Source organism: Protomyctophum parallelum, assembly GCF_964188405.1.
Source record: "Protomyctophum parallelum genome assembly, chromosome: 1".
Lineage (NCBI taxonomy): Eukaryota > Metazoa > Chordata > Actinopteri > Myctophiformes > Myctophidae > Protomyctophum > Protomyctophum parallelum.
In genome coordinates this window covers 79,591,379-79,618,828 of record NC_139697.1, presented here as the reverse complement: position 1 = coordinate 79,618,828, position 27,450 = coordinate 79,591,379, and the positions used below count along the sequence as shown (strand labels likewise).

Genomic DNA, 27,450 nt, shown 5'->3' with positions numbered 1-27,450 from the left:
AGAGATGGGGGGAACACATGCAGCATAGGCCGTCAGGGTCTGGAGCCGAACCCGCGGCACACTGCCAGACCGGACTTTTTTTATCTGCTTTTTAAAGGCCAAAGCGCAAGTGCATTAACACTACATAATATTGCATTTACTAAAACAAGCTTTTCTTTGGGTACATTTCCAATGTTGCATTTAAAATCACAAAAGGACTAGCAGATCTACAAGCATAGAACCTCTATATGCCACAACAAGACCACATTCGAAACATGCTACATGTGGGAAAGATTCAGCGATGGCAAAATTATACTGAGATCAGCAAAGTGGGATCTAGTGCATCTGGCTTTTAATGGCGTCTGAGTTTCCTGTAGAATACAGCTGCCATGCCTATGCCCACAATGCCAACCACAGCAAGGACACCAACAGCTGCCTTCAGTCCTGTAGATGAAACGGCGTCACTGGAGTGTGAAGCTGCTGACAGGACAACCAGAGGAGTAGCAGTGTGTTAGATCTCCTTAAATCTTTATCATAATAATATGCATCTAATCTAATAAGTCCTTGGATCTGGAAATAAATTAAAAAGGTGGAGCTTCCACATGAATCCTACGAACTGTAGCCTATACATGATGTATGGATTTTGTGTCAAATGATTTAAATAATAAACAATAGTTCAAATTTGGCTGCAGACAATATTGACAGCTTAGAATGGAAAAAGAAAACAAGTACCTTTTTCAAATGGATTTACGTAGTCGTAGGCTGAAAAACAAAACAAAACAAAACAATCAATATTTGCTCTGAATATTACAATTCATAACCATTGTGTCCTAGTCATTAGTCTAGGACACAATGGTAATGCAGTATGTTGTGGGAAGAGAAAGATCACACTTACGATCCTCAGTACTGGTGACAATAGGTGTTGAGGAGAGGGTGGCAGACTCAGTCAATCCTCCTTCCTCAGCACTAAAAGCTAAATCCCTTTTTCTCCTGCTGGTAGTGGCACAATTCTATAATTTGGAGAAACAACTGTTTGAGCACATGCAGATTACACTTAGTGTTACCAGTGTTAAATAGGCATTGGGCTACATTTGAGCGTTCTATCATTATTATATTAAAGTTGACATGACATTCATTTAAATAATTTTCATTTATTTTTATTTTTGAGGGGTGCTAGCCTCTCCTATGTCCAGCTTTTAGTGTATGTTCACAAACTTTGTCCTTCACAAACATTACATTTCAATTGACAATGAATGGAGAATTTCACGTCATAGTGTCTGAGCAAATAGACATACGGTATGTGCACACACTTTTAAATTCCCATTGACAATGAATGGACAATTTGACGACATAGTGTCTATTTTACATCATGATGATGTACGATGATAAGAGCGCCCCTCACTTCACACGGGTGTTATCTTTTTCTTTTAGGTTTTATAACCTCAATTACACCCAAATAAGTGGAACCACTGGACATTCAGTGGATTTTCTGTGGTCTGGGGTTTTCTCTGTGTCCTTTTGAGCTGCAATGAAAACAGCGACTCAGTGGACTCTTACATCACAGTCCACAGGAAAATCAGAGCACTTGTTTGAGCTAGAAAACTAGACCACAGAAAATCTACTGTAGGCTATGTTGAAAGTTCATGTTTTTGGGGTGCAATTGAGCTCAGATTTTCTTTTCTTTTACAAAAACATTTTTATATTACGATCCCTTTAATTAAATTATACTTTGTATAATAATCACCAATGAACTGCAGGCGGTCCTCTCACAAAGTCTGGTGATACAGTGCAGATAGTAGGTGGACACCGTCTCATTCTGCTGTTCAATGAAGCGGAAGGCTTGGAAGGAGAAGCGCCCGCGGGTGCTCTCCCCGTTCTCATGCATTTCTGTATTCTGGTCTTTGTCGCACCTGTCCGGTTGAAAGAAACAAATAAGCCAACCAAGTGTTGGTCAAGGTTGAACTTGAGCTGTTGGTTCAGAATGAGACTTGTGGACTTACGAGACAAACAGGTTGAAGTAAGTAGTAGAGGTGGGGTCAGGGGATATTGAGGCATAGCATCTGTCCAGGAGAACGTGATACCTGTTGGGGTACAAATTAACAATGCTCAAGACTAGCAATGGCAGAAACTTCATGCACTCAATGATTAGAGGACTATTGTGTGTTGTGTGTGTTGTGTTTGTTTCTCACGTATGAAATTAAGGACACACATTCAGCAAAAACTACTACAGGGTCAGTGATTGAAGGTAAATGGATATTCTTAAATTCTTACTGTTCAGTCAGGTTGGTTGCCTCAACCTGGACATAGATGCGGGTCCTCAGCTCTACTCCATTTGATGGCATGACCAACGGGGTGGTGTAGTTGACGTCCTGTGAACACATTTACGTTGTATTCCATCAAAAGATACATCCCATATATTTCAAGTTTACATGTAGAACAGTGGGTTTCAAACTGCTTAATTTCAAGGACCCCCATAACTGAGTGTACAATTGAAACCAAATGGACCATTTGTATAGCTCTCAGAGTTTACAGACGGAAGCCTATGATTGTTCCTGGACCCCTCTTTGAGAACCACTGATGTAGAAGAATAGCCCTGCCTGTAGCCCATAAGTTTGACACCGTCATTGACCAGGGGAGCTAGTGTCTGGTTTCCCTTCCCGTTTACATTGCTAATGTGACCTGGACCGGGTTTCCCTAGAGGGGGAGGTCAGAGGGAAATGTAGCAGAGAAGCCCTGTCTCTAAGCCCAGAACCCTAATATTTGCATTGGCCATTTGACTGAGTGGTTGACATTTAGCATTAGCTTAAATTAAATGCAGTTCTAGTCAGCTGTGTGTACATGTGCGTGCACGCGCGCGCGCGTGCGTGTGTGCGTGTGTGCATGCGTGCATGAGAGAGAGGGAGAGATGTAGAGAGAGAGAGAGCGTAACAGAAAGTCATTTTTCCTTTGACTTACAGAGAAAAGCTTCATGGCCAGTGTGCTAATGAAACTTCCGTTTTTGTCCCTCACTGCAATGGAGGATGCTGACCTATGTGAGACAAAGATTGATGAGAGAGAGAAAGTAATGATAAATGGTTGAGACATGTTTGAGTCTGACACTGGTATACACTCAACACATTATTGAAGGAGTCAAACCCTTTGAAAGCAGAGGGATAATATTTGCTCACTGTTGCTGACATTATAATCAGTATTGAGTACCTACTTTATCAATTGTAAATCATTTAGGCCTATTGAATATCGGCTCACAAAAAAAAGGTATCTAGTTTCATGTTAACAGTTTTTATATTTTGAACACGGCATACAAAACTACCTACAGTAGCGTTAAGGATGCAATGTAAATGCGTTTAAATTAGCAAGTAATCCCTAACAAAAAACTATAAAACAAGATTTTACAGAAAGAAACAAACGTATCTATCAGTGTAATAACACTCTTTGGTACCCTGCTACAAAACCATCTCACAAAGTCATTGTGATTGTGCCGTCTTTTAAGTGACACAAAACAGAATTCCATGTAAGGAACTTACACATCCACCTGGGTGTTGTTGATCAGATACTCCAGAGGGTAAGCACAGGAGTAGTAATATTTGAGCTCAGCTTTATAGGTGACTGTGCCCGAGGTTGGATCAATGGAGCGCACTGCACCACTGATGTTAACCGTCTGGATGTTGGAGAATGCAGAGAAGACCCCTTGGCCGACTGCACTGGTGGTCTGAGATAAACATCAAGACTCATGTCAAGAACAGGAAAATGATTATTCGGCCATCCAACGTCGTCTTCATGCTCTACTCACTATGAATTTGCTGGCACAAGATGAAGTCTTGTTGAGGGAGAAGGTGAACCTGACAACCGGGGGTGAGACACTTTCGTCCAGTGTTCCTGCGCAGCTTGGCTCAAACACATGGTTGAGGACGAGCTGGGACGCATTGAAGCCAGTGTGCAATACAGGGCAATAGAGGATGGCCAGGCTGATTGAGGTAGTGCCACATTCCACTGAGATGTCATTGTATGCTTCAACAGGGAAATATAAGATCAGTAACGTTTGTTCTCCATTGTCATCGATAATCATATTCACTCACAACTAATCACTCTAATATGATGACTACTGTATGGATATTGCTACAAAGGTATTCATTAATTTAAGCATAAAAAAGGCAAAGTCATAATGCCTGAAGTATAAGAATAAAGAGGCCAGTCTGTCATAATGTTTGTACTAATACAATTATAAATATATAATAATATATAATAATTATGAATAAATAAATAAATAATAAGATAACTGTCTTAAAAGTACACAATAATTGTAATAATAATTGTCTTCAAAGCTCAGGATAAAATCTGCAATTAATTAGATTTTACTCTTCAAAAGCAATCATTCAAAGCTGATGGTAAATGTATATACCTGGACGTCTAGCCAAACTTCCACAATCACTGATATTTAACTGAGAGCTCTGGGCAACCATGGATGCCAAGAAGAAAAGCCTCAGAGTTGTGGAGATCTATAACAGCAAAATAACTTTTTTAAATGCACAGTCACACATGCTCGATCATGCAGCAAGATCTCCGGAAGAAATCTAAATGAAGTCAAATAAGTTACAGAAAAATAAGTTGGAGCCGTTACTGTACGCTGTTTTGATTTAAGATTTTCATTAGAAAACACTCACCTTGACTGCCATTTAAGACTCAATTGACTTTCAGTTACTGTACTTGTCTCCTTTCTTTGTGATTCCTGGGATGTATAGAGAGGCTTTTGTAGGTAAGCAATCTTCTTCGGATTGGATAGAATCCGGGTCAGTGCCCTCCTTAATTTGTGAACAATTCCATTGTATTGGCGATGGCACACAGACTCATCTCATATAGGTAATTTGTGAAACCTAAACCCACCATCAGAAACAATGGCCCAGCTCCTTTGGGACTTCCCTCAGATAGAAGCCTTTATTTAACAAGGGAGAGGCCAATTGACAGCAAGCTCTCTTTTACAATGACCCTCTGAAAGTACAATGTAATAATACAACACACAATAAAACACAAACTAGATAAAAACAAGATAAGATAAGTGTACATATAAAAGATGAGTACTATTGTAAAAATCCCATTAACCTTTACCTGGGTCAAAGGATAACCCTGTGATCATTTCCATAACCCAGAGGTTAATAAGCCAGACATTGTGTATGGGTGCTACTATGACATTGAGCAGATGTTAATCTTCACACAGGTCTAGACAATGCCATTGTATCTAACTAAAACACTTACAATACCGACACCGTAAGTGGCTATACAGCAGCATTCTGGTTGGTCCAGATTGTACATTGCATTGCACATGTCTGGTAAAACTCTAGCCCTGAAACATGACTGTCATAATCATGACAGTCATGACGCAACTGAAGCCAATTTTACGCGATCGCTACATTTACAGTGAAAACATATACATAAATATTCAGATTTCAAATATAAAGTACTCACCACGTGTGCTACGGGTGTTAGACATTTACTGGTACAGCGATTAGCATTGCTGCATTCCGCATTGTTTAATAAAAGGCATTTATATCCGAGCGCCCCGCAATTTTTCTCAAACGGGGTGCGTTCGGAAAACTGCAGTTGCACACCGGGAGCCTATTAGTTTGTATTGGCAGTGCGGTCAGCATGCCTATATCGAACACACCCAGTGTTTCAGAGTGCAACACTCCTCCTGACCTATAGGGGCGCGTAGTTGAAAGCCTATGGCAAAAAAACAGCTCGGATAAAAATGCCTTTTATTAAACAATGCGGAATGCAGCAGTGCTAATCGCTGTACCAGCACATTTCTAACACCCGTGGCCCACGTGGTGAGTACTTTATTTGAAATCTGAATGTGTATGTACACGTTTTCACTGTAAATGCATGTAGCGATCGCGTAAAACAGGCGGAAGTTAAGCCATGACGCTTGTGAAGTACGAGCGTCATGTGAACCATGGCTAGTAAAACTCAGTCGGAGTGAATTGCAAGGTTCTGGGTTTGATCCCGGGCAAGGCCAACATAGCAGACATGCTGGGACCTGCCACTCCCCCTCAGCAATCCATCTTCCTGGTATAGTGCCTTGTAAGCCCATATATGGGCATAGACTGATGACAACAGGGATCTGTTTCCACCTCTTGGGAGAGAGAAGGAAAAGAGAGATTAGATTGGGCTGCACTCTCCGAACGGCATGCTCTGAGACAGCCAATGTCTAAGTGCAGCTGGACGGGCTGGAGTGACAGTGGAGATCGGGAGAACAACACCTATAGGCCAGGTGTTGTTGGCAATAAGCCAGCCTGCATATAAGACTGGGGGAAGCTTTGCTCCAGCCTTTTAGCCCATGACATTTATTTACCTGCAGGCTGTGTGCCATGTTAAAATGTGGTGTTCTAAAACTAAGTGAGTGTAGACAAGGGAAGCTGGCGTTAGTGGTGTCTGTGTGCTGCCATGTCTTTTGTTCTGGGCTTTTACGGTTTAGTCAGGGAGATAGATTTGTGTTTGAATTTGGTTTGACTCAGAGTAGACACCAGGCATGTCCATAATCCATATGGGCATTGGGCATATCTGTCTAGACAGACAATTTGCACTTTATAGATTAGAGTAGCCTAGTAAAAAGAAAATAATGATAACAAAACCTTCCTTTTTTGTATTTGGAGAGATATTCAGTTGAAAATTGTCTTTGTGTTATACCTTTCAGGCCCATTGCCATGCGTGTCTATGTGGCTTGGCACCTGCTTTGATCCAACACCAAATTCAATAATTCACTTGACTGCTAACAGGAATTATTATGCAGTGTGACCTTAACCATCCTATCTAATTAAAGAGCTGTCAGTAAAGCTCAGAAGTTCGCAAAACTGCCAGCTGCTAAAATGATGACCCAATTCATCAAAAAAGTAGGATGTTTTGTTAGGCTATGTCTGCCTTTTAACCAGATCAGTGGCTTTGTGGTTATAGAGTGTCTGCCCTGAGACTGGGATGTTGAGGTTCGATCCCTGGCGGGTCATACCAAAGACTCAGAAAAATGGGACCCAGTGCATCCCTGCTTGGCACTCAGCATCAAGGGTTGGTTTGGGGTAAGTCCCTGTGACATATAAGTGTCATGTCCAGGGGGTGTACTTGTACATCAAGCTGCCTCACGCTACAGAAACAGGATAGGCTCCTGCCCTATGGGCCTCATGGCTCGGCAAGGCTTACTTTACATCTACCGTAAATCACGTCGATAAAGTCTTAAGTGTGTTGGCTTTATGGAGCCAAAGTGCTCTTCTACTGAAGTTCAAGAAATGTCAGTGCCCTGGGAGTTCAAATAAACAAGTGCTGGCTAAAGACGCACAAGGAAGCCAAAACTGTACAATGATGTGATTGTTAGACTTTTTGGCAACAAAGTGAAGTGGACAAGAATGTTTGTGGTGGGTCATGTGGTTGCATGCGAGAATGTGAGGGTGACTGAGGTATAGAGTCAGAGAGATCAGTTAAGGTAATTGGAGGGAATCTACTGACGCAAACTAAACATGATAATTAAAATGTTTAACGTTTCTGAAAAGGCATCACATTTTGTCTACTCTGCACCATTAGGAGGTTAAATGCTCTTCTTCACCCTCGGTGGCATTTCTCCGTTGTTGATTTCACAATGCTGAAATGATGCTGTGTGCTGCTGTACTCCCGATATAAGTTTCTGTTATTTAATTTAAACAATGCAGTGTTTTTGTTTAAATCGATTTAAACATAAAAACGTACAAAATATATTATTTATTAAGCACGTCATGTAATGCATGCAGAAAAATAAACAGTTGTGAATCAGTATGTTACAAAGAAGCACATGATTGTCTAAACTGTAGATAGTGTACTAAATTATTTGCTTATTTGAAAAACTAGAACAAGTACTCAAATAAGATGTAATGAAATGTAATTTCCAAATTCAATCTGTTAAAAATTAAACAACTAAATTGTATTTATATCGCCAAAGAAAAAAAGTTGGTACCATACATTGAAATGACACAATAAACCAGCTAACCTCAGACCTCAATCATCTGATCATTTCACCGCCTATTAAATTTAGTGCCTATAACATTTTCTAAAGGCTAAAGAAAACATTATATTAAACGGCAACCATTAAGTTTCAGTATAGCAGGATGGCATTTAATTTGTTGCTTGAAAGTAAGTGTCTCCATTTCATCCCCAATACAATTTGTCAGACATGTAGGGAAAACGTGAGAAGATATACAGTATACTTTCAACTGACAGATTTGACTGTTCTTGAAAAATAATCCCTAGGCGTAACTATGGACAACCATACATTTGTGACCTTTCCAGCGGATTACTCCAAACAATGGTGTGACAGTCTATACGATATGAACACAGTCGCAAATGAGGCGTAGGCTAGACATGAAAAACATGTATTTTATACTGAAATGAAGTACAGTCCACACAGGAGCACACAGCCACCAGATTTAGATAATGAATAGACTTGCCTGGGCTGTATCAGATCCAGTTGACTTAATCTTGCACCATAAATAAATGCAATGAATGGCCAGGAAATTAACTACTTGGACTGTATTTATCAACTCCATAACACCTACAATGACACTGCAAGTGGATGATCTATGGTTTTCATTTGGCCAGGACATAACTGAACTGAATAACAAGCAGAAGTGATCAGAACCAGCAAGTCCCATGGACCAACTGGGGTGCCCCAGACATTTATAAAAGGTAGACGCCTCCTCCGGCTCTGGGGCATGTGTGTATTGTTATAGCGGCTGCCACTTTTGTTTCCAATATGGCGGCGACATAACACGCTGCCACCCAAAGTGACACTGGCCAATCACAGCGTGTCTTTCCCGGGACTTGTCAGAATCTAGGGTGCGCTCTGGTCTTTTGTGTATTCGAATGCACCCTAGATTCTGAGAAGTCCTGGAAAAGACGCGCAACGATTGGCCAGTAGTCACTTTGAGTGGCAGCCTCATGGGTGTGTAACTCTATGTACAAATGGAACCAAATGGACCCTTACAGGTTCATTTGGTGACAGATCAGATCAGATCCTGTCCCAACTCGTCACCCATTTGACACCTTTGCCATGGCTGGCTTCAAAAAACATTCCACGCTCCTTCTTTAAATCCTCTTTATTCCAGTCTCCAGTGCAGCTACTAAACAGAAAGATCTGTCGTTTCTGTCTTGGTTGTCACAAAATAAAGTGTTATGGTGACATACCATGCTATAATTGCATAGAGATAACTGCTGCTTGATGTTGAATGAATATGTGCTTTTTAACAGCTTGATGACATCATCAATGTATGGTATTTTGCACCTTCTTCACAGTCTTTTTTTAATTTCATTTTCTGCTATCGGCTCTGTGATCCTGGGTCACTCGCTTGGAGTGATTGATGGAATTGTTTACAATTTGCACTCACTACCTTCTATACATAACACATAGGCCTAACTATCTTTTGGATGCGTCACAACACGATATCTCTTTCTAGGTCATTGCTGCTGATAAACTGCATCTGGTCCAATTTGAAGTTGAAGCTTGTTACTTGATAACTTCCTGTTATCAGTTTTCAGGATAATTGTGTATTGTGCTGATGCTGATATTTCCACAAGCATCATGTTCACAGGAGTAACTTCATGGCATTATGTAATATTTAACTTTTTATTTTAACTTTTTTCAGCTTCCTTTTGTCTGTAACATCTCAACACATTGTCACACAATTGTTTTAAATTAAAGCACCGGCCTACTTGGGAACAATGAAAATCGGGAATGCATTCCCCAATCCTAGTATTGCATACTAGATGCAATACCTAGTCTATCTGTTGTCATAGCACCCGTTTTAACCGTCTATCTGTCTGTGTCCCTTTTGTGCCCAGATCTCTGTATGTGTTTCCATTTAAACGAACAGTGGAGGTGCTGGTGCATGGGCTGTCCGCTCTAGTTTATATAACTATATGGTACAAACTTACTGGCAAAAGTGGACTGACTAAGTAATCAAATGGCAGGTGTGGGGGGCTGCCATGGCAATCAATTGACTCAGGCAGAGCCTGGAAATTGCACAGGTGTGGGGACTTTGGCTAATTACTGTAGGTCCACTGGCAGAGCCTGACCAGAGCCTTTTCTGGCAAATGAACCGTGCATCCGACCGACTCAAGGCCACCACAGCACTCCCTGTGGTGGTGTGATACGCGTGTGTCAAATTTGAAGTCAGTTGGGCGAACGGTTCTTGAGTGGATTACTGATCTACACACGTACACTACACACAGATGTGGTGCATTTATTGTAAGATATTCACTAGCAACGACCACTACCAATCAATAGTGTTTTAAGAGCTTTTTTAGAGAGAGAACCGATGGAACGAATGAAACAATGTGTGTCACTATCTCATCTCTGTTGTGGGCCTTTCACCTCTATCAGTATGGTAACAAAAAGCCTATACAGACAATGAGAAGTCATTCAAAACACACACACTCAAACACACCCACTCACTCACACACACACACACACACACACACACACACACACACACACACACACACACACACACACACACACACACACACACACACACACACACACACACACACACACACACCATCAGGAGGTCCTTTCACATCAACCTTTCTGAGCCTGTCAGTTTTCAGATTCTCATCACCACACCCACAACACCAGAATCAGAGAGGCGCTTCTAATCTCCACCTGAAAGAAGATGAAGAACTTCTTGACTAACACCATGATACCGGATCACCTGAATGTTCTCTCGCTGTTCACAATGTGTCCCTCACACACACACACACACACACACACACACACACACACACACACACACACACACACACACACACACACACACACACACACACACACACACACACACACACACACACACACACACACATGCACACGCATACGTACACTCTGCAGAGACATAATAGTGGCAGATAATGGCAGCTAAACAAGCTCAGTGAGATGGATTGTGAGCTTGTACATATATTTAATTTTAAAATTGAGACTAGTTGAAACTATTTGAAACTTGGTGTTTAGTTCTATGTTCAAGTTCAAGTTCTTTATTAGTGTCCCGGGGGGGAGGCAATTTGGTTTACAGCAAGTATAGAGCTTTGAAACGTAAAACAATACAACACAACAACTGACATTTGACAACATAGCATATGACAACATGGTATGGGCACATCTGTGCAATTAAGAAAAAAGGAGTGAGCCATTCAAGTACAGTACAGGCATCATAAAGTGATGTCATCATCATGTAGTTCTGTGTCTATATGTCTGAGTTCTGTTATAGTCTGTTCTCTCCTCTTATTGTCTCCACCAGGCCGAAGGCATGGGGAGAGAGTATGTTTTGCACTCCGTCCGTGTGTGTGTGATTGTGTCCGTCCGTCCGTCTGTGTACAGCTAATCTCTGGCACCGTTAACCCGGTCGATGCAACATTTTGCACACACACTCCCTGGATGCCAACGATGAACCTCCATCAGAAAAGGTTATTCTGTGGGAGATGGAGCTGCTCTGAAACAAATCATTATAGAGTTTTGGAAAGAGAGTAAACAAGGCCAGATACTGGCTATGGAATTCTTGAATTTCCCCACCGGATGGCCCTACTGATTTAGGTGACCATGGCCATTCCCTTTGCATCACTATCAGGCTAAAACGTTTTCTTAAAGATTGGGATGAATGGCTTATCCTTTTAGTGGCACCCTTGACTCTAGTGTTTTATATTATGTCAATTGTCAATTGGGAGGAGCCCCCGTGGCAGACCAAGGATGAGCTGGAGGGTTTATTTCTCCAACATCTGTCGGGAAAGCCTCGGAATCCCCCAGGATGAAGTTACTAATGTTACTCTGGAGAGGGAAGGCTGGAGCTCTCTGAAGCTGTTGAAGATGGATGGATGGATTATGTCAATTGTAAACTGTGCTCCTGCTCAGTTTGTACATGTTGCTCTGTGGACTAGCACAGAGAAGGCACAACGAGCAATGTGGAGGAGCCTACTGTTAATACTGTATGTGTGTGCTCTGCCAAAGCAGGTGACAGTAATACAATCTATAGTAGAAAAATCCTACCAGAATCTGGCATAGGCTACAATGTATTTAATCTTTCTCATGTGTGAAATCCTAGCAAAAAACACAATTTATTTGAGCAATGGCACCATCTGCTGGATAAGGTCATTTCCAGTGGTGTCATATCCCTCTATCCCTCTATATAATAACTGAAAACTTCTACAACTGATCTCAGGAGTGTGTGACAAAGTGTCAATTTAGATATTTTAAATTTCCTTTTAAATGTGTGTTGAGGGACCTCTATAAAGTGTTTTAATGACCGTAGGGGGCATCACAAATATAAAGAAGTTGAAGCTTATGTACTAGAAATGCTATTTCTTCACTATATTTTTCTTAGGCCACTATAAACCACACTTTATTTCTTGAAACTGTCTAGTTGAAATTGCAATCAGTGATTGCTAGGGATTTGTTTTGGTGTACTGTACTCATAGTTACAGAAAAAGGATAAGATGACATGACATTTCTGAAGCGATATTGCCCTGTTGCCCCTGTTAAGTGTTGACTTGATGCCATATTATGTAGTCCATCTGAAGAAAGCGAGGATTATACAGAGACATTGGAGATGGAGCCATTTGTAGGGGGGATGAGGGGGGAGGGAGGGAAGAGGGGTGAAAAAAACTCCTGGGAATTGCACTTGTGTCCTATTTATACATAGAAATGCTGTCTATACTGTAGTGCTTTTTCCAAATAAAATAAATATTATTTAAAAAGACAGGGTTAAAAGTGCACTAGTGCTAATTTGACAAAAGTATGATATAATATAAGCCTAAGCAGTCAAATATAAAATATAAATCAATAAACAATATCAGGTAGGGTTTTTTTTTTTCTGTTCTGTTAAAAATAAAACACACAATAACAAAACACAAACTCCAAATCAAGACAACCAAAGAACATTCAAAACACAACAAAACAATAAAAACAATATATAAAATATATATATAAAAAATAAACTAAAAACTCCAATATAGTCAATATACATAGCAGATCATGGTCACAAACATCATCCAGACAAGACAGGTTGGCCAGTCAGGCGACAGTTATACAGGTTCAATAAGGGGCACAAGTGTAAGTGTCATGATCTGTCACTCCACAGACCATGTCTCCTCCCTGGCCACTATCTCATTCCATTCCCTCACACTGCACACCTGTCCCCAACTCTCATCAGCCCTGCAGTGCTTGAAAGTGTGTTGCTTTCCTATTTTTGATTGTAAGCTAATCTGCCTTTTCTGCTTTAATAAAACAGTTCTTGAAACTACTCTGCTTAATTGTGGCTCTGCATTTTGGGTTCAGACATTCTGCTACCGTGACAGTATGTACTGACCCCCACTAGCCCTGATGCTAGCCGGAAGAAGACCCAGTATATGGATTTATTTCCCGATCTTCCCAGTGGTGATGAAGTTCCGTTTTATTCAGAACAACTTCACACTCAAAATCCATTTTATGGCACCCGTCTGGCTCGGGGAGGTCCCCGTTGTGTCAATAGGAGGGGGGGTGTCTCCCTGGGTCTCCCAGCCACCAAGCCCACCCGCCCAGCCTGTCCGGACAGTTTGGGGAACCGTGGGCCTGGTAGGAGAAGGTGTGGTCGCCATGGCGGCCAACACCACCAGGAACCTCCGCCTGCACCCTCTGCACCCTCACCGACTGTACCTCCTGCTGACATGCCAGAGCCCTTGCCAGCCATCTCCCTAGGTGTCCTGCCTGCGCCCTCTGCACCCTCAACAGTCCTTTCAGCCGGTGACCTGCCAGAGCCCTTGGCAGTCATCTCCAGTGGTGACCGGCGTCAGCCTGACGTTATGGAAGCTCTGCTCCTGGGCTATCTGGTCAGCTGCTTCCTACAGCTGCCAGGTGTGTTGGGCGATGGCTCTCCGTCTCCAGAGTCTGCAGCACCCTCCTCATCCCCTGGGTGTGCAGTGTTCTCTGGGGTCGCAGCACCCTCCTCGTCTCCTGGGTGTGCAGCGTCCTCTGGGGTTCCGTCTCCAGAGTCTGCAGCATCCTCATCTCCTGGGTGTGCAGCGTCCTCTGGGGTCCCGTCTCCAGAGTCTGCAGCATCCTCCTCGTCTTCTGGGTGTGCAGCGTCCTCTGGGGTCCCGTCTCCAGAGTCTGCAGCATCCTCATCTCCTGGGTGTGCATCCTCATCTCCTGACGGCGCCTGTAACTGTTGCCACTATGAGTAATAATTAGTTAATTTATCTAAAGACAAAGTTTATAAGAAGGCTAAAATAAGTTAATAATTAAGAAGTTCATATTCATGTTAAAACATTATTTCATTGCCTTTCTTGACAAGTAGTTGTAGTGCTTTTATTTTGAAGTTCTGTCTGTGTCTCGTTTGGTCTGCGCATGTCAATTGGTTACATGGAACAAGCCCCAAGCAACAGAAGCAGCAAGGTGCAGCAGCTCCGTTGGCACTGGTCACACAATTTACAAAGAGACTGTAAAGTTACAAGAAAGATATAAGAGACTGTCTAGGGTTATAAGGACTTGAAGACTGGAGAGTATCCCCCCCCTTCGTTATGCACGCAGCCAACGAGGTATTTGTTGTTCGTTTTGTCTGTATTTTACTCATGTGTTTTGCATCAATGTTTGCATCTACATGCTGTGCATGTCACTTTGTGTTGATTGTAACGTCCTTGTTTTATTGTTTTATTGTTTAGTTTTCACGGTGATTTGGAGGACCAACAACCCTACAAATAAATCAGTTCAAGGAAACCACTTGTGTCTGTTTGTGCGCGGAGGGAGTTACAGTGAAAACTCGCACTGTTCATCGACGCAGTGGACAACGCACGCTAATTGACAGTCTGCAAGATCAAAGGACCAAGCCAGCTGCACGGAGTGATCGTCAGCAAGCACCGCCAGATGAGCCCGTTCAGCGCCACCCCCCCCCCCCCCCCCCCCGCCTCTTCCCCCCTCAGTCCTTCTCACACACACTTCACACACAGAAGAAAAGGTAATCTGAACGTTTTCAAGGCAATAAGGCCATGAAGAAAATGGACATTAAATCAGCAGTACTCTAAGAAGAAAGAGGGCTTCTGTAAACGTTTGAAGATACTTAGGAGTGTGTGGTGAAAGTTTGGACTAATCTGCTCATTCAATTTAATTGAATCTTGTCATTATACAAGACACACTTGAGGTGCAAAGTTAAAAAAGGACACTATATTTTTTCGTTTTGATATTATACCAAGTTAAAGGTGTATTGTTTTTACAAAAAAAAATAATTCAAGGTATTTGCCATTTGATTTGATGTTTCAGCATTTCTACTGCCTTTGCTATTTTAGTTTTGAAGTGATTTAAAGTGTATATAGTGAACATTTTGAAAGTAATTCAGAAATGGTAATATTCAAAGGTTGAATTAAGAAAGTTGAATTTAAGATCTGATTTGTTTAAGTTTTAAGGTATTTACATTTAGGAAAGAGATTTCATTTACTGTCAATATTTTCTCTGGACAATTTAAGGGTCTTATTTACAAGTAGGTTATTATTTAAGAATTGATTAAAATGTCAGATCCAGGTGCACCTACAGAACAGGAAAGGGACAGTATTAGGGAGAGAAAGGATTCCCAACCCCGACCTGAAGAGGAAAGACACCAGGAAGAAGCACGACCTGAAGAAAAAGAAGTGAGTGGTGCTGAAGAGGAACCGCAGCAAGAGGAAACTCAGATGCCGAGACGAAGTGAAAGAACAAGAAACCTAACAGAAAAGGGTAAAGAAATGCAAGCGGACAAAATTAAAATTTTGCAACAAAGCTTCAACTACTGTTATAACAAATGGAGATCACAGGCTAAATTGTCTAAGGAGTGGTTATCACAAACGGAGCCTCTGAGTGAGACATTGATTAACGACATCATTCGTGAACTCAAAGGCTTCACTGCACATGTCACAGGTGCTTACGATAACCTGCGTCAAGTCTCAGCTCCAGAGCAGGACATCCGACGAAAGGTTGATCAGTGTGTGGAAATCTCTAAGTTCATTCTCTTCAGAGCCGCAAGTCGACTGGATGGAAATATTCCAGCAGAGGAGCCAGAATGGCCAGAAGCAGGCTCTATCTTTGACTCAAGTTGTAAATCACTTTCTGTCGCTTCTATCGGGAAAGGCGGCTCAGACCATTCCACTAGGTCTTCTGTAAGAAGACAAGAAGCTGCCGCTGAAGCTGCTGCGAACCAAGCTGTTCTAAAAGTGATAGAACAACAAGAAATAGAACAATCTGAATTGGACCTCCTCGAGCAAGAAGCTAAAAGGAAGTTAGCTGAGCAAGAGGCAGCAATCAGAAAGCACCACTTGCAGCAAGAAGCAGATGAGCTAGAGCGAGAAGCAGATTCAAGGAAAAGAAGAATTCAGAGAGAGGAAGAGGCAGCTCAAATGAAAGCTCAACTAGAAGAAGAGCATATAGCTCTACAAAGGACTCTGGATGAAAAACGGAGAAAAATAAAGAAATTGGAAACGGTGAAAAATCTTAATGCAGCACAAGCAAGAATGCTGGTGTATGATCAAGGGAGCATCAAAGAAGAACGGAAAGACATATTACTGGAAAATAAGAGAGTAGCAGATAAACAAGTACCTGCTCTCACAAGTCATCAGTCCAGTCATACGTCTCCCGTGCCACAAGCCTCTCATGACAGTACAGCAGAGCTCGTTAAGATGCTGGCAGGCGCTTTAAGTGCCAACAGAATACCAATTCCTGAACCTCCAGTATTCAGTGGGGATCCATTGAAGTACATCGACTGGAAACTATCTTTTGAAATACTGATAGACCAGAAGAACATACAAGAGAAGGAGAAGATATACTACCTACGAAGATACATCGGTGGTCAAGCAAAGAAGGCTCTTGATGGCTACTTCCTGCTCGGAACCGAATCTGCCTATGTTGCAGCATGGGAGATTCTGGAGGAGAGATACGGAAACCCATTCACAATTGCCAAGGCGTACAGAGACCAGCTCCAAGCATGGCCTAAGATTGGGTCAAAGGACAGCTTTGAGCTCAGAGAATTTACAGATTTTCTCCGCAGTTGTGAAGCTGCTATGATCAACAACAAGACATTGCAGATCCTGAATGACTGTAATGAGAACAGAAAAATCCTTTCTAAGTTACCAGATTGGCTAACGGCTGCATGGAATCGGAAGGTTATGGAAATGGAAGAAGAGAGAAATCAATTTCCCTCATTCAGCCACTTTGTCAGATTTCTAACAAGAGAAGCAAGAATTGCCTGCAACCCTGTCACTTCACTGCAGTCATTGAAACAAGGTGAAGCTGACAACCCAAAGTCCCAAAGACAACAAAGTTTTGCAGCAAAGTCACTGAACACAAGCACCAATGAAAAGACTGTCATAAAATGCAGTTTCTGCGAAAAGATGGGACATGAGTTACACCGATGCAGAAAATTCATGGAGAAAGAAATGTCAGAAAGAATCAAGTTTGTTCAAACCGAACGACTTTGCTTTGGTTGTCTCAAGTCTGGGCACCAATCAAAAAGCTGCGACAGTAGGAGTGTTTGTGACACATGCCAAAAGAAGCATCCTACTTGTCTGCATGAGGAGCGAGCCAGGGAAGAACGAAGCACACCTCAAGCTAAGCCAAGTACAAGTCAAGAAGATCAGTCATCACAGTACCAAGAAGCTATTTCAAATAGAGTAATTCTACATGAAGCTAACAGAGAAACAGCTGCAATAATTCCAGTCTGGCTTTCATCTACAACTCAACCAGCACGAGAAATACTTGTATATGCTCTGTTGGATTCTCAAAGTGACACAACCTTTGTACTAAGCGACGTAGCAGAAGCGTTGGAAGCAGACAAAGAACAAGTCAAGCTCAAGCCCTCGACTATGACTGCAAGAAGTACAGTTGTAAGCTCGCAAAGAGTAAGCAATCTAAGAGTCAGAGGCTTTTACTCCAGTAAAATAATCTCTTTACCACCAGTTTACACCCGTGGGTTTATTCCAGCCAACAGAACTCACATACCGACAAGTGAAACTGCAAAAGCTTGGCCTCATCTAGAGCATCTCGAAAATAAGTTACAAACACTGAAGGACTGCAAAGTAGGTCTGCTCATCGGATACAACTGCTCACAAGCCTTACTTCCAAGGGAAGTTGTGTCTGGTAAAGACAACCAGCCTTATGCGCAGCGTACAGACCTTGGGTGGAGTATTGTCGGCCATGGGAATCCCTGTGTAGACAACAGTGATGCCAACAGAATCAGCCATCGCCTCATAGTGAGACAAGTGACAGTGACAGAGCCAGTGCTCCAAGAAGATCTCAAGCCACCTGGCGGAGAATTCAAGGTGGGAGAAATCAAGAAAGAACTCCACAAGGCTCTCGTGTGGAGCACTAAAGCAAAAGAAGATAAAGGTGCGAAAGAAAGAACCAGAAAAAGTGAAATCTTAAAGGAAAGGAAAGAAGATCTCGCTAAAGTCAAGAAAGCAGTTGCCAAGACCAAACACAGTAAACTGTGCAAGTTGGATCCGTTCCTGGATGAAGAAGGAACACACGCAAAGCATCCATCAACACCAAAGTACAGTCACAAGGAACCAAGACGAAAGTGGCACAGGAACAGAAGGAACTTGAAGGTCAATGATGTCATCCTTCTAGAAGAGGATCTGGCACCACCCTACAGAGAGAAGATGGCCGGGATCACTGAAGTCTATTCAGGGTCAGATGATAGGGTGAGAAAACGAAAATTGATGATCAGTGACACTACATTTGATGAAAAGAGAAAACCTACAACTAAAAGAGTGTACATTGAAAAGCCTGGATAAAAGGTTGTTACTCTGCTTGAAGCAGAGGAAAGGGTTTAATGTTTTGCTTGACATTTCATTGTAAAGGTGTTAAAGAAATCCCACTTGAAGGTTTGTGAGATTTGGTGGGAGTGTAACTGTTGCCACTATGAGTAATAATTAGAGCTGGGACTCGATTAAAAAAATTAATCTAATTAATCAGAGGCTTTGCGATTAATTAATCTATTTTAATCGCATTTTAATCGCATATCAATATTCAACCCGAGAACAGCGAGAAACCTTTTTTTTAAATGTTTTTTGGTATCCCAGTGAATCAACAAATAGTGACTACAGGATACCACTCATTTTCAACATTTTACTGTCATTAATATACCTGTTGTGGAAATAATAATAAAAAGTCACCCCATTCTGTGTTGCCTAGAACTGGAGGTCTGAAAAAAAAATAGTAACAGTAACAAGTACATCTCAGTGACATCACAAAGCTGTAGTTACTTCATATTGTTACTGTTTTTTGTCAGACCTCCAGTTCTAGGCAACACAAAATGGGGTGACTTTTTATTATTTCCAGTTTTCAGTACTATAGAAAAGCGCCCAGTGAGAAACGTTCCGCGGTGAAAAAAAAGGTGCGATTAATTTATCTGTAGTTAATCGCGATTCATTTTTCTGTAGTTAATTAATCTAAATTAATCGCAATTAGTCCCGGCCCTAGTAATAATTAGTTAATTTATCTAAAGACAAAGTTTATAAGAAGGCTAAAATAAGTTAATAATTAAGAAGTTCATATTCATGTTAAAACATTATTTCATTGCCTTTCTTGACAAGTAGTTGTAGTGCTTTTATTTTGAAGTTCTGTCTGTGTCTCGTTTGGTCTGCGCATGTCAATTGGTTACATGGAACAAGCCCCAAGCAACAGAAGCAGCAAGGTGCAGCAGCTCCGTTGGCACTGGTCACACAATTTACAAAGAGACTGTAAAGTTACAAGAAAGATATAAGAGACTGTCTAGGGTTATAAGGACTTGAAGACTGGAGAGTATCCCCCCCCTTCGTTATGCACGCAGCCAACGAGGTATTTGTTGTTCGTTTTGTCTGTATTTTACTCATGTGTTTTGCATCAATGTTTGCATCTACATGCTGTGCATGTCACTTTGTGTTGATTGTAACGTCCTTGTTTTATTGTTTTATTGTTTAGTTTTCACGTTGATTTGGAGGACCAACAACCCTACAAATAAATCAGTTCAAGGAAACCACTTGTGTCTGTTTGTGCGCGGAGGGAGTTACAGCGCCTCCGCTGCCCCGTTGCAGCCTCCAGGCCGCCCTCCTGACGACGCCACCGCTGCCTCGTCTCGGCCTCCAGGCCGCCCTCCGGATGACGTCACAGCCTCGTCTCGGCCACCGGGCCGGCCCCCAGACGACAACTCTGCTGCTTTGTCCCAGTGTCCAGGCCGTCCCCCAGACGGCACCTACTCAACTCGGGACCATCATTCAGGCCGCCCTCCTGAATTCCTGTGCCCAGCCATGGTTTCCCTCCACCCACCCTGCTCGTTCCTCGTTGAGGTCGTGGGACGTCTGGTATCCGTCCCTTGAGAGGGGGGTACTGTCATGATCTGTCACTCCACAGACCATGTCTCCTCCCTGGCCACTCCCTCATTCCATTCCCTCACACTGCACACCTGTCCCCAACTCTCATCAGCCCTGCAGTGCTTCCCATTACACACCTGTGAACCCTTTGCCATTATCCTGCTGCCTATGGGCGCGTTCGGAAATAGCGCACTGAGACTGAGCCCACTGTGCAATGCAAACTAATAGGCGAGTGTGCTCCGGTGTGGTATTTCCGAACGCGCCCTATAAATACTGGACTCATTGCACACACAAACTGTCAGTACATAAAACCATTGTCCGGTGCTCCTCTTGGTGTTCCTCTGTCCCTGGAAATCCTTGTTCTCCTTCAGTAAGGTTTTTGCATTTCTGGACATCCTATGTTTTTGCCTTGTGCTTTGTTTAGTTTTGGATTTTGTCTTGTTTAGTTTTGCCTTTTGGATTTTTGTTTGTACATTGGAAATGTTTGGGACTTTGGGCTTCCCTGAGTAGATACTTGCTTTCCTATTTTTGATTGTAAGCTAATCTGCCAATTACCATCAAAAGCGTAAGAACAAATATCCCCTTTTTCACATTGGCCGATTATAGCACCACCAGGAGACCACAATAACCTACCTGACCTAAGCCTTACACTTGTGCCCCCGATTGAACCTGATTGACTGTCGCCTGACTGGCCAACCCGTCTTGTCTGGATGATGTTTGTGACCGAGATCTGCTTTGTATATTGACTAAATTGAAGTGCCTTTTCTGTCACGGTAGCAGAATGTCTGAACCCAAAATGCAGAGCCACAAGCAGAGTAGTTTCAAGAACTCTGCTTGTGGCTCTGCATTTTGGGTTCAGACATTCTGCTACCGTGACAGTAAGGCAGTCAACATGAGATAGAAAAGGCACTTCAATTTAGTCAATATACAAAGCAGATCTCGGTCACAAACATCATCCAGACAAGACGGGTTGGCCAGTCAGGCGACAGTCAATCAGGTTCAATCAGGTTCAATCGGGGGCACAAGTGTAAGGCTTAGGTCAGGTAGGTTATTGTGGTCTCCTGGTGGTGCTATAATCGGCCAATGTGAAAAAGGGGATATTTGTTCTTACGCTTTTGATGGTAATTGGATGTTCAAATGTGCAAAATTCCGCACACACTGCTTTCATGATTTGAGGCATTTTATTCTAAATGGGCCAATCCTGCAAACTTTGGAAGCCAATGCTAGCCAATTAGGATGGAATATGAAATATTGGACAGATCCGTCTTGATCACATAACTATAGAGATACTCTGTACCGATTTGCGTGAGGTATGGATAAAATCGTTAGGAGTAATATAATCTAATGTGATGGTAGCGCTCAGGAGGGAGGAGTTGGGAGGTCTTGCTCAGGAATAGTCCGACACAAGGCGGGGCAGGGACCATATGTTTCCCAGATGGCCTCTCTACCCATTCAACTATGGGCACCCTTGACAATGAGGCATTATACTGTATGTCAACGAGCTCATGCTCTGAATCACCACTGTCATCTCTTGTATTGTGTAGACACTGCTCAGTATTGTCTTGTTGTAAATGACTCTTGTTGGAGGGAACAGGTGCATGCTCAAACCCTAACCATAACACTGCAGGTTTCCTTTCAGATTTCAATTAAATTCAAATACAAAGTCAAAGTCGTACAATTAGTCACACGTTACCGCAGTGAAATTTGTTCTCCGCATTTGACCCATCTCTTGGAGACACTCTAACCACAAGGCCACTGTCTGGTCAAGCTCGTACAAGCTCACAGCGGTTATTTTCAGCGAAGATATTTAAAGGAGCATTCAGTGATTTGGGTGATTTGGAGGGAAAAAAACGGTCCGCCGGGTTAACAAGATATGCACATGCACGCTCTACAGTGGGGGACACGCAACAGGCCAACAGCACGCGCACCAAGGCCCGCCTCGCTCGATCCTGATTGGAGGAAGGCCCCCTCTATATATCCTGATTGAATGACGTTTTCTTTTACCCCTGCGGTTCACTGGGGATAGGGAGGAACTAATTATATGGTCAGCACACTCTATATTAGGGAGGATTATCACAAAAAAGAAAACCACACCCCACTATGCCACACTTACATTCAGCATAATGAAAATGCCTCACGTGGACCGACTACAGACATGCAACAAACAGTTTGTACTGATTACATAAAAATAGGACCCAAAAGCGATCAGTACGTGGCATATGTGCTCCACAGAAGTGCACTGAAGAAAGTGCATGTGGTGTGTAGGCTAAGTGCAGTTACTGAGTCAGTCTTGAGCCCCATTGCCCAGCGGCTGTCCACCTCATGAACAGCTCTCAGCGGGTAAATGGTGACCCAATTGCTCTCCGGTTCCAACTTTTCTGAGTGCACTTTTCAGCAGATCTGAAAAGGAAATTCCATCCTATTATTTTCAGAGAGGGTGAAACAAGGCCTGTTGTGCAGATCAAAGTAAATGTTGTACACAGTGAGTGAGTGCAACCATGAGGACCTAAAGTAAATGTAGCTATCCAGTTGAGAATAGCCTCCAAACACATTTGACGGGGGGTGGAAAATACAGGTTTATTTATTTATAATAATTGGTATAATACATACAGTATTATACCAATTATAATACTGTATCATACTTATTTTTCCCCCCTGGACCCCCCTGGGGTTTAAGAGGTTGAGTGTAAAAGTAAATATTCCTCAATTATTGTTTATGACCAAAGCATTCATTCGGAATGGGATATTCTATTCCAATTGAGGTGTTTACATGAGCATTTTTATTCTGATGACTGGGATGAATCCATTCATTCCGAATGAATTTCTGCATGTAAATGGGGCCATTGGAGCCTGTGATGGCAGAGTGGAGCAGGCCGTCAGCCCAATTGTGCTCATCTGAGGTGGGTGTGGCTTAGGGGACTATATAGGGAGCTCTCCTGGCTGCAGCTCTCTCTCTGTTCTCCCTGCAAGCAGGACCTGCTAAGGGTTGTCACCTGGCCTAACCTTTTCCCTAAGTTGTTTAACACCATTTAATACAACACGCACACAGCACTCTCCACACATCCATACATTGCAGACATTACTGATGACTGATATCCTCACATCCCACACCTGATTATTTACCATTGTTTAATTACTTTAATTTAATAAATATACTTTTTGCCATGCATCCCCTAGTGCATGACAATATAAAATAAAATGTCCAGACCATTAGCTATCAACTTCTGAAATTAGAACAAAATAATATATTTCTAAGAGCCTACTCAATAACAATATCATAAATGTCCAGTTCTTCCAGATATCTTCCCTACTATAACCCGAGAGTGCCAGCTTCTAATAACTAAATCTGAAAAGTATCCTCTTCAAGACCAACTCAGCAAATGGAAACCAGCTAATGGTACAGAAGAAACAGATCAAGAGGGAGAGAGAATGAGCTCTGCTTTCTCCATTTTGAAACGTGCTGCTTGGTAACAGGCTCAAAGTATCTCTGCACACTCTTTTCTCATCCCTGCAACGCCCTCTGCGACAGAGCCGAACCCCCCTGCCCCGCATGACCAATTCCCTCTGTCTCAGTAACTCAGTGACTTGATGATGGAGCTGCCCTTTGATTTCTGAGTGCACTTTTCAGCAGATCTGAAAAGGAAATTCCATCCTATTATTTTCAGAGAGGGTGAAACAAGGCCTGTTGTGCAGATCAAAGTAAATGTTGTACACAGTGAGTGAGTGCAAGCATGAGGACCTACAGTAAAGTAAATGTAGCTATCCAGTTGAGAATTGCCTCCAAACACATTTGACGGGGGGTGGAAAATACAGGTTTATTTATTTATAATAATTGGTATAATACATACAGTATTATATCAATTATAATACTGTATCATACTTCAATCTGTCAGTGAGGGCATAGGGCCGTGTTATTTGTTAATGAGCTCCTGAGGAAGTGGTTATGAACCGGTCCACAAGGTAAATGGTCGCCCTGTGATCCTCAGCCTTGTGTGGGTTTAATGCCTTTTAAGTTTGAGGTGGAGAGAGGTTTGCTTGGAGTGGAGCTTGTGTCAGTGTCTCTGGTTACTGGTATATAGTGGAGGATATTAAGTCAATATTTCATGAGAATCGTTCACTTTATGGTACAAGCACCAAAATTGGCACACGAGTGCTTCGGAACCTACTCTCTCAGAAAAGTACGTTGTCCACTTGAAAAAACAAAATGGACACCATTTTTCAAGATGGCCGCCAAATGAAAAAGGCCTTTTGTGGCGGTTCTGGACAACCGTGGGTCCGACCGACTCGAGACCGGGCACTGCACTCCCTGTGGGTGTGTGGAACGTGTGTGTCGAATTTGAAGTCGGTGGGGAGAACGGTTCTCGAGTTACGTGGATTACAGACGTACACACACACAGAATTTGTGCAATTAGCAGATCATTGGAACGGTTGTTCGCTTGGTGATACGTGACATTTGCCGTGAACATTCCTTTGGTCAACTCTTTAACTTTTTAAACCGAGCCATCCAAAAATCCAATATGGCGGTGATATTTCAAGATGGCCACCAAAATTAGACTGGTTTTGCATTTCAGCATATATTTGGCTATACCTTTGTGATGTACTGTACCATACTACTGTATAATACTGTACGGCACTGTAGGGCATAATACTGTACCATACTGTACAGTACAGTACAGTACAGTACAGTACAGTACAGTACAGTACAGTACAGTACAGTACAGTACAGTACAGTACCGTACCGTACCGTACTGTACTGTACTGTACTGTACTGTACTGTACTGTACCGCATGGTACCATACTGTACCGTACTGTACCATACTGTACCGTACCTTACTGTATGGTATTATACTGTACCGTACTGTACTGCACTGTACCATACTGTACCGTACTGTACCATACTGCATGGTACCATACTGTACCGTACTGTACCTTACTGTATGGTATCATACCTAGGGCCGCGGGGCCAAGGTGACCCACCTGAGGTGGAATACCTGTCCCAGAAGTGGCCGGCAGAGGTAACTCTGCGTGGCCTAAACGAGGCTCAGCATGCAGATCCTAAGCTCGGCTGTCTACTGGGAGGTCTAGTCCAGTCCGACCCACGAACCCGTCGCGGTGGGTATGAGGAGGTCCAGGGAATTCTATATCGGAGGCGGCCGCTCAGAGACTCTGGCCGGAAGCTTCAGGTGGTGGTGCCAGAAAGCCTGATCCGCTGTTTCCTGGAACACTTCCACGACCGCCGGACGAGGGGTCATCCAGGTAGACTAAAGACTCTCCTTAGGATCCTCGAGGTGGCCTGGTGGTCGTCAGTCCGCAGAGACGTGTGGGAGTACGTTACGAGGTGCCACGTTTGTCAGCAGGGCAGGCCAGGTAACTGTAAGCCGTCCGTGATGTTACAGTCTACTCAGGGAGACCGGGCAGGGCAAGGTCTTGGGGTCGACCCGACGGGGCCGATCTCGAGAGGTGGGGAAGGAAGCGCCATGCTGCTGGTCACCATTGGCTACAACAACGAGTGGGCCATGGTCAAAAAAGTTGGACGAAGGTGGGGGAGGGGGGGTGTCTCCCAGGCCAGAGAAGCCAAATATGTTAGAGCCTGGCGGAGACGAGCGCAGTCCCAGCCAGACGCTTTGGTCGGGCCGAGAGCACATCCACTCTCCAACCCTTTTGAAGCATGCTCGTCAAAGCTAGTGCCCCCGAAGTGGTCAGGTTCAGCTAGATGACGAGACAGATTGGGCCTTTAGTTATACCTTTTGAATTGGAAGGGACCAGAAAGTAGAAATGTTTTAATGTGGTCAACCTCAACCCCTCCTTTGGGAGGACTTGGAGAATTAGCTTCCAGCTGGGGGGGGGGGGGGACTGTGACAAAATGCACATTATATTATTATTAGCTGCTTTTTCCAATGTGTGTGATTGTATACGTGTGATATGAATACATGCGAAACCCTGTGATATGTGCACTTCCAATTTATGTGGGAGGTAATGGGCCTGATTAGCATGACAGTGATTGCTGCCACACGCCACTTGACAAATAGAGGGTGTGGTGCAGGAAGTGGGAGACCTGTGTACTAGTGTGAACGGGTGTGAGGAGGAGATCTCAGAGGCGCCAGGGTCTGTCTTTAGTGTTAAAGTTTCAATAACTAACTACTAGCAACCTGCAGCCTAAACAAACAAACTGTCGAGCTCAGCCGAGCACGGAGTAAGCGGCCGTGTTGTGACGCTGGGGAGACTGCGTCATCGGAGCTGGGTCCATGCATGAACTGCCGGTCAACGAGGAGCATCGCGGGTGAGAGAGATCCGTGTTCTGTTGGATATCAATGGATTAACGTGCGCTTCATGTGGATCTGTGGAACTATACTGTGGGAGCGTACTGAGAGGAGGACGGTCGCGGGACCGTTCGAGATTCAGAGCGCCTGCCTCGCGTGACGAACTTGTTTTGTTTGTTGTTTACAACTGACGTTGGGACTTTGTTGGGTTGAAAGGGGATTGGGGAATTGAGTGTTGATCTGTTCTGTGTGTTTATTATTTTGGTATAGGGTCAGAAGCAAGTGTATTGTATTGCCCGATTGATTGATTTAGTTAATAAATACGTGAGTTTCATTAAGCTAAAAACCTGCCGATCCCGTCTTTTTCCTTTAGTTAATAGTTTTCCTTTCTAAACAAAAGGCCGATTGTTACAACTGTACTGTACTGTACTGTACTGTACTGTACTGTACTGTACTGTACTGTACTGTACTGTACTGTACTGTACTGTACTGTACTGTACTGTACTGTACTGTACTGTACTGCATGGTACCATACTGTACCGTACTGTACTTTACTGTACTGTACCGTACCGTACTGTATTGTACGGCATCATACTGTACTGTACCATACTTTATGGTATCATACTGTACCATTCCGTACCGCACGTTACTGTACCGTACTGTACTTTACCATACTGTACTGTAACATACTATAGTGTACTGTACAGTACCGTGTGTGTGTGTGTGTGTGTGTGTGTGTGTGTGTGTGTACGTGCAGGGAAAAGGGGAGGGGTCGGTTAATGTGGAAATTGTAATGTAATTTGTGTCACAGTGAAATGTTGTGCAATAACAGTATGTCATACAAAAGCAATATTTGTACAGTAAATAT

At 43.0% G+C, this 27,450-nt stretch overlaps 1 protein-coding gene across 1 annotated transcript; it reads right to left on the bottom strand.

The window, feature by feature from the left end:
- Positions 1 to 331: 331 nt before the first annotated feature.
- On the bottom strand, positions 332 to 13,611 carry LOC310855156 (zona pellucida-like domain-containing protein 1; the record flags this gene model as incomplete). The annotated part of the gene is made up of 9 exons (XM_083760051.1): positions 332 to 459; positions 875 to 989; positions 1,724 to 1,889; positions 1,980 to 2,060; positions 2,251 to 2,348; positions 2,935 to 3,007; positions 3,504 to 3,688; positions 3,770 to 3,987; positions 13,470 to 13,611. 9 exons carry the CDS (start codon positions 13,609 to 13,611, stop codon positions 332 to 334), a joined length of 1,206 nt encoding a protein of 401 aa, XP_083616177.1.
- Between the last annotated feature and the right edge of the window lie 13,839 nt (positions 13,612 to 27,450).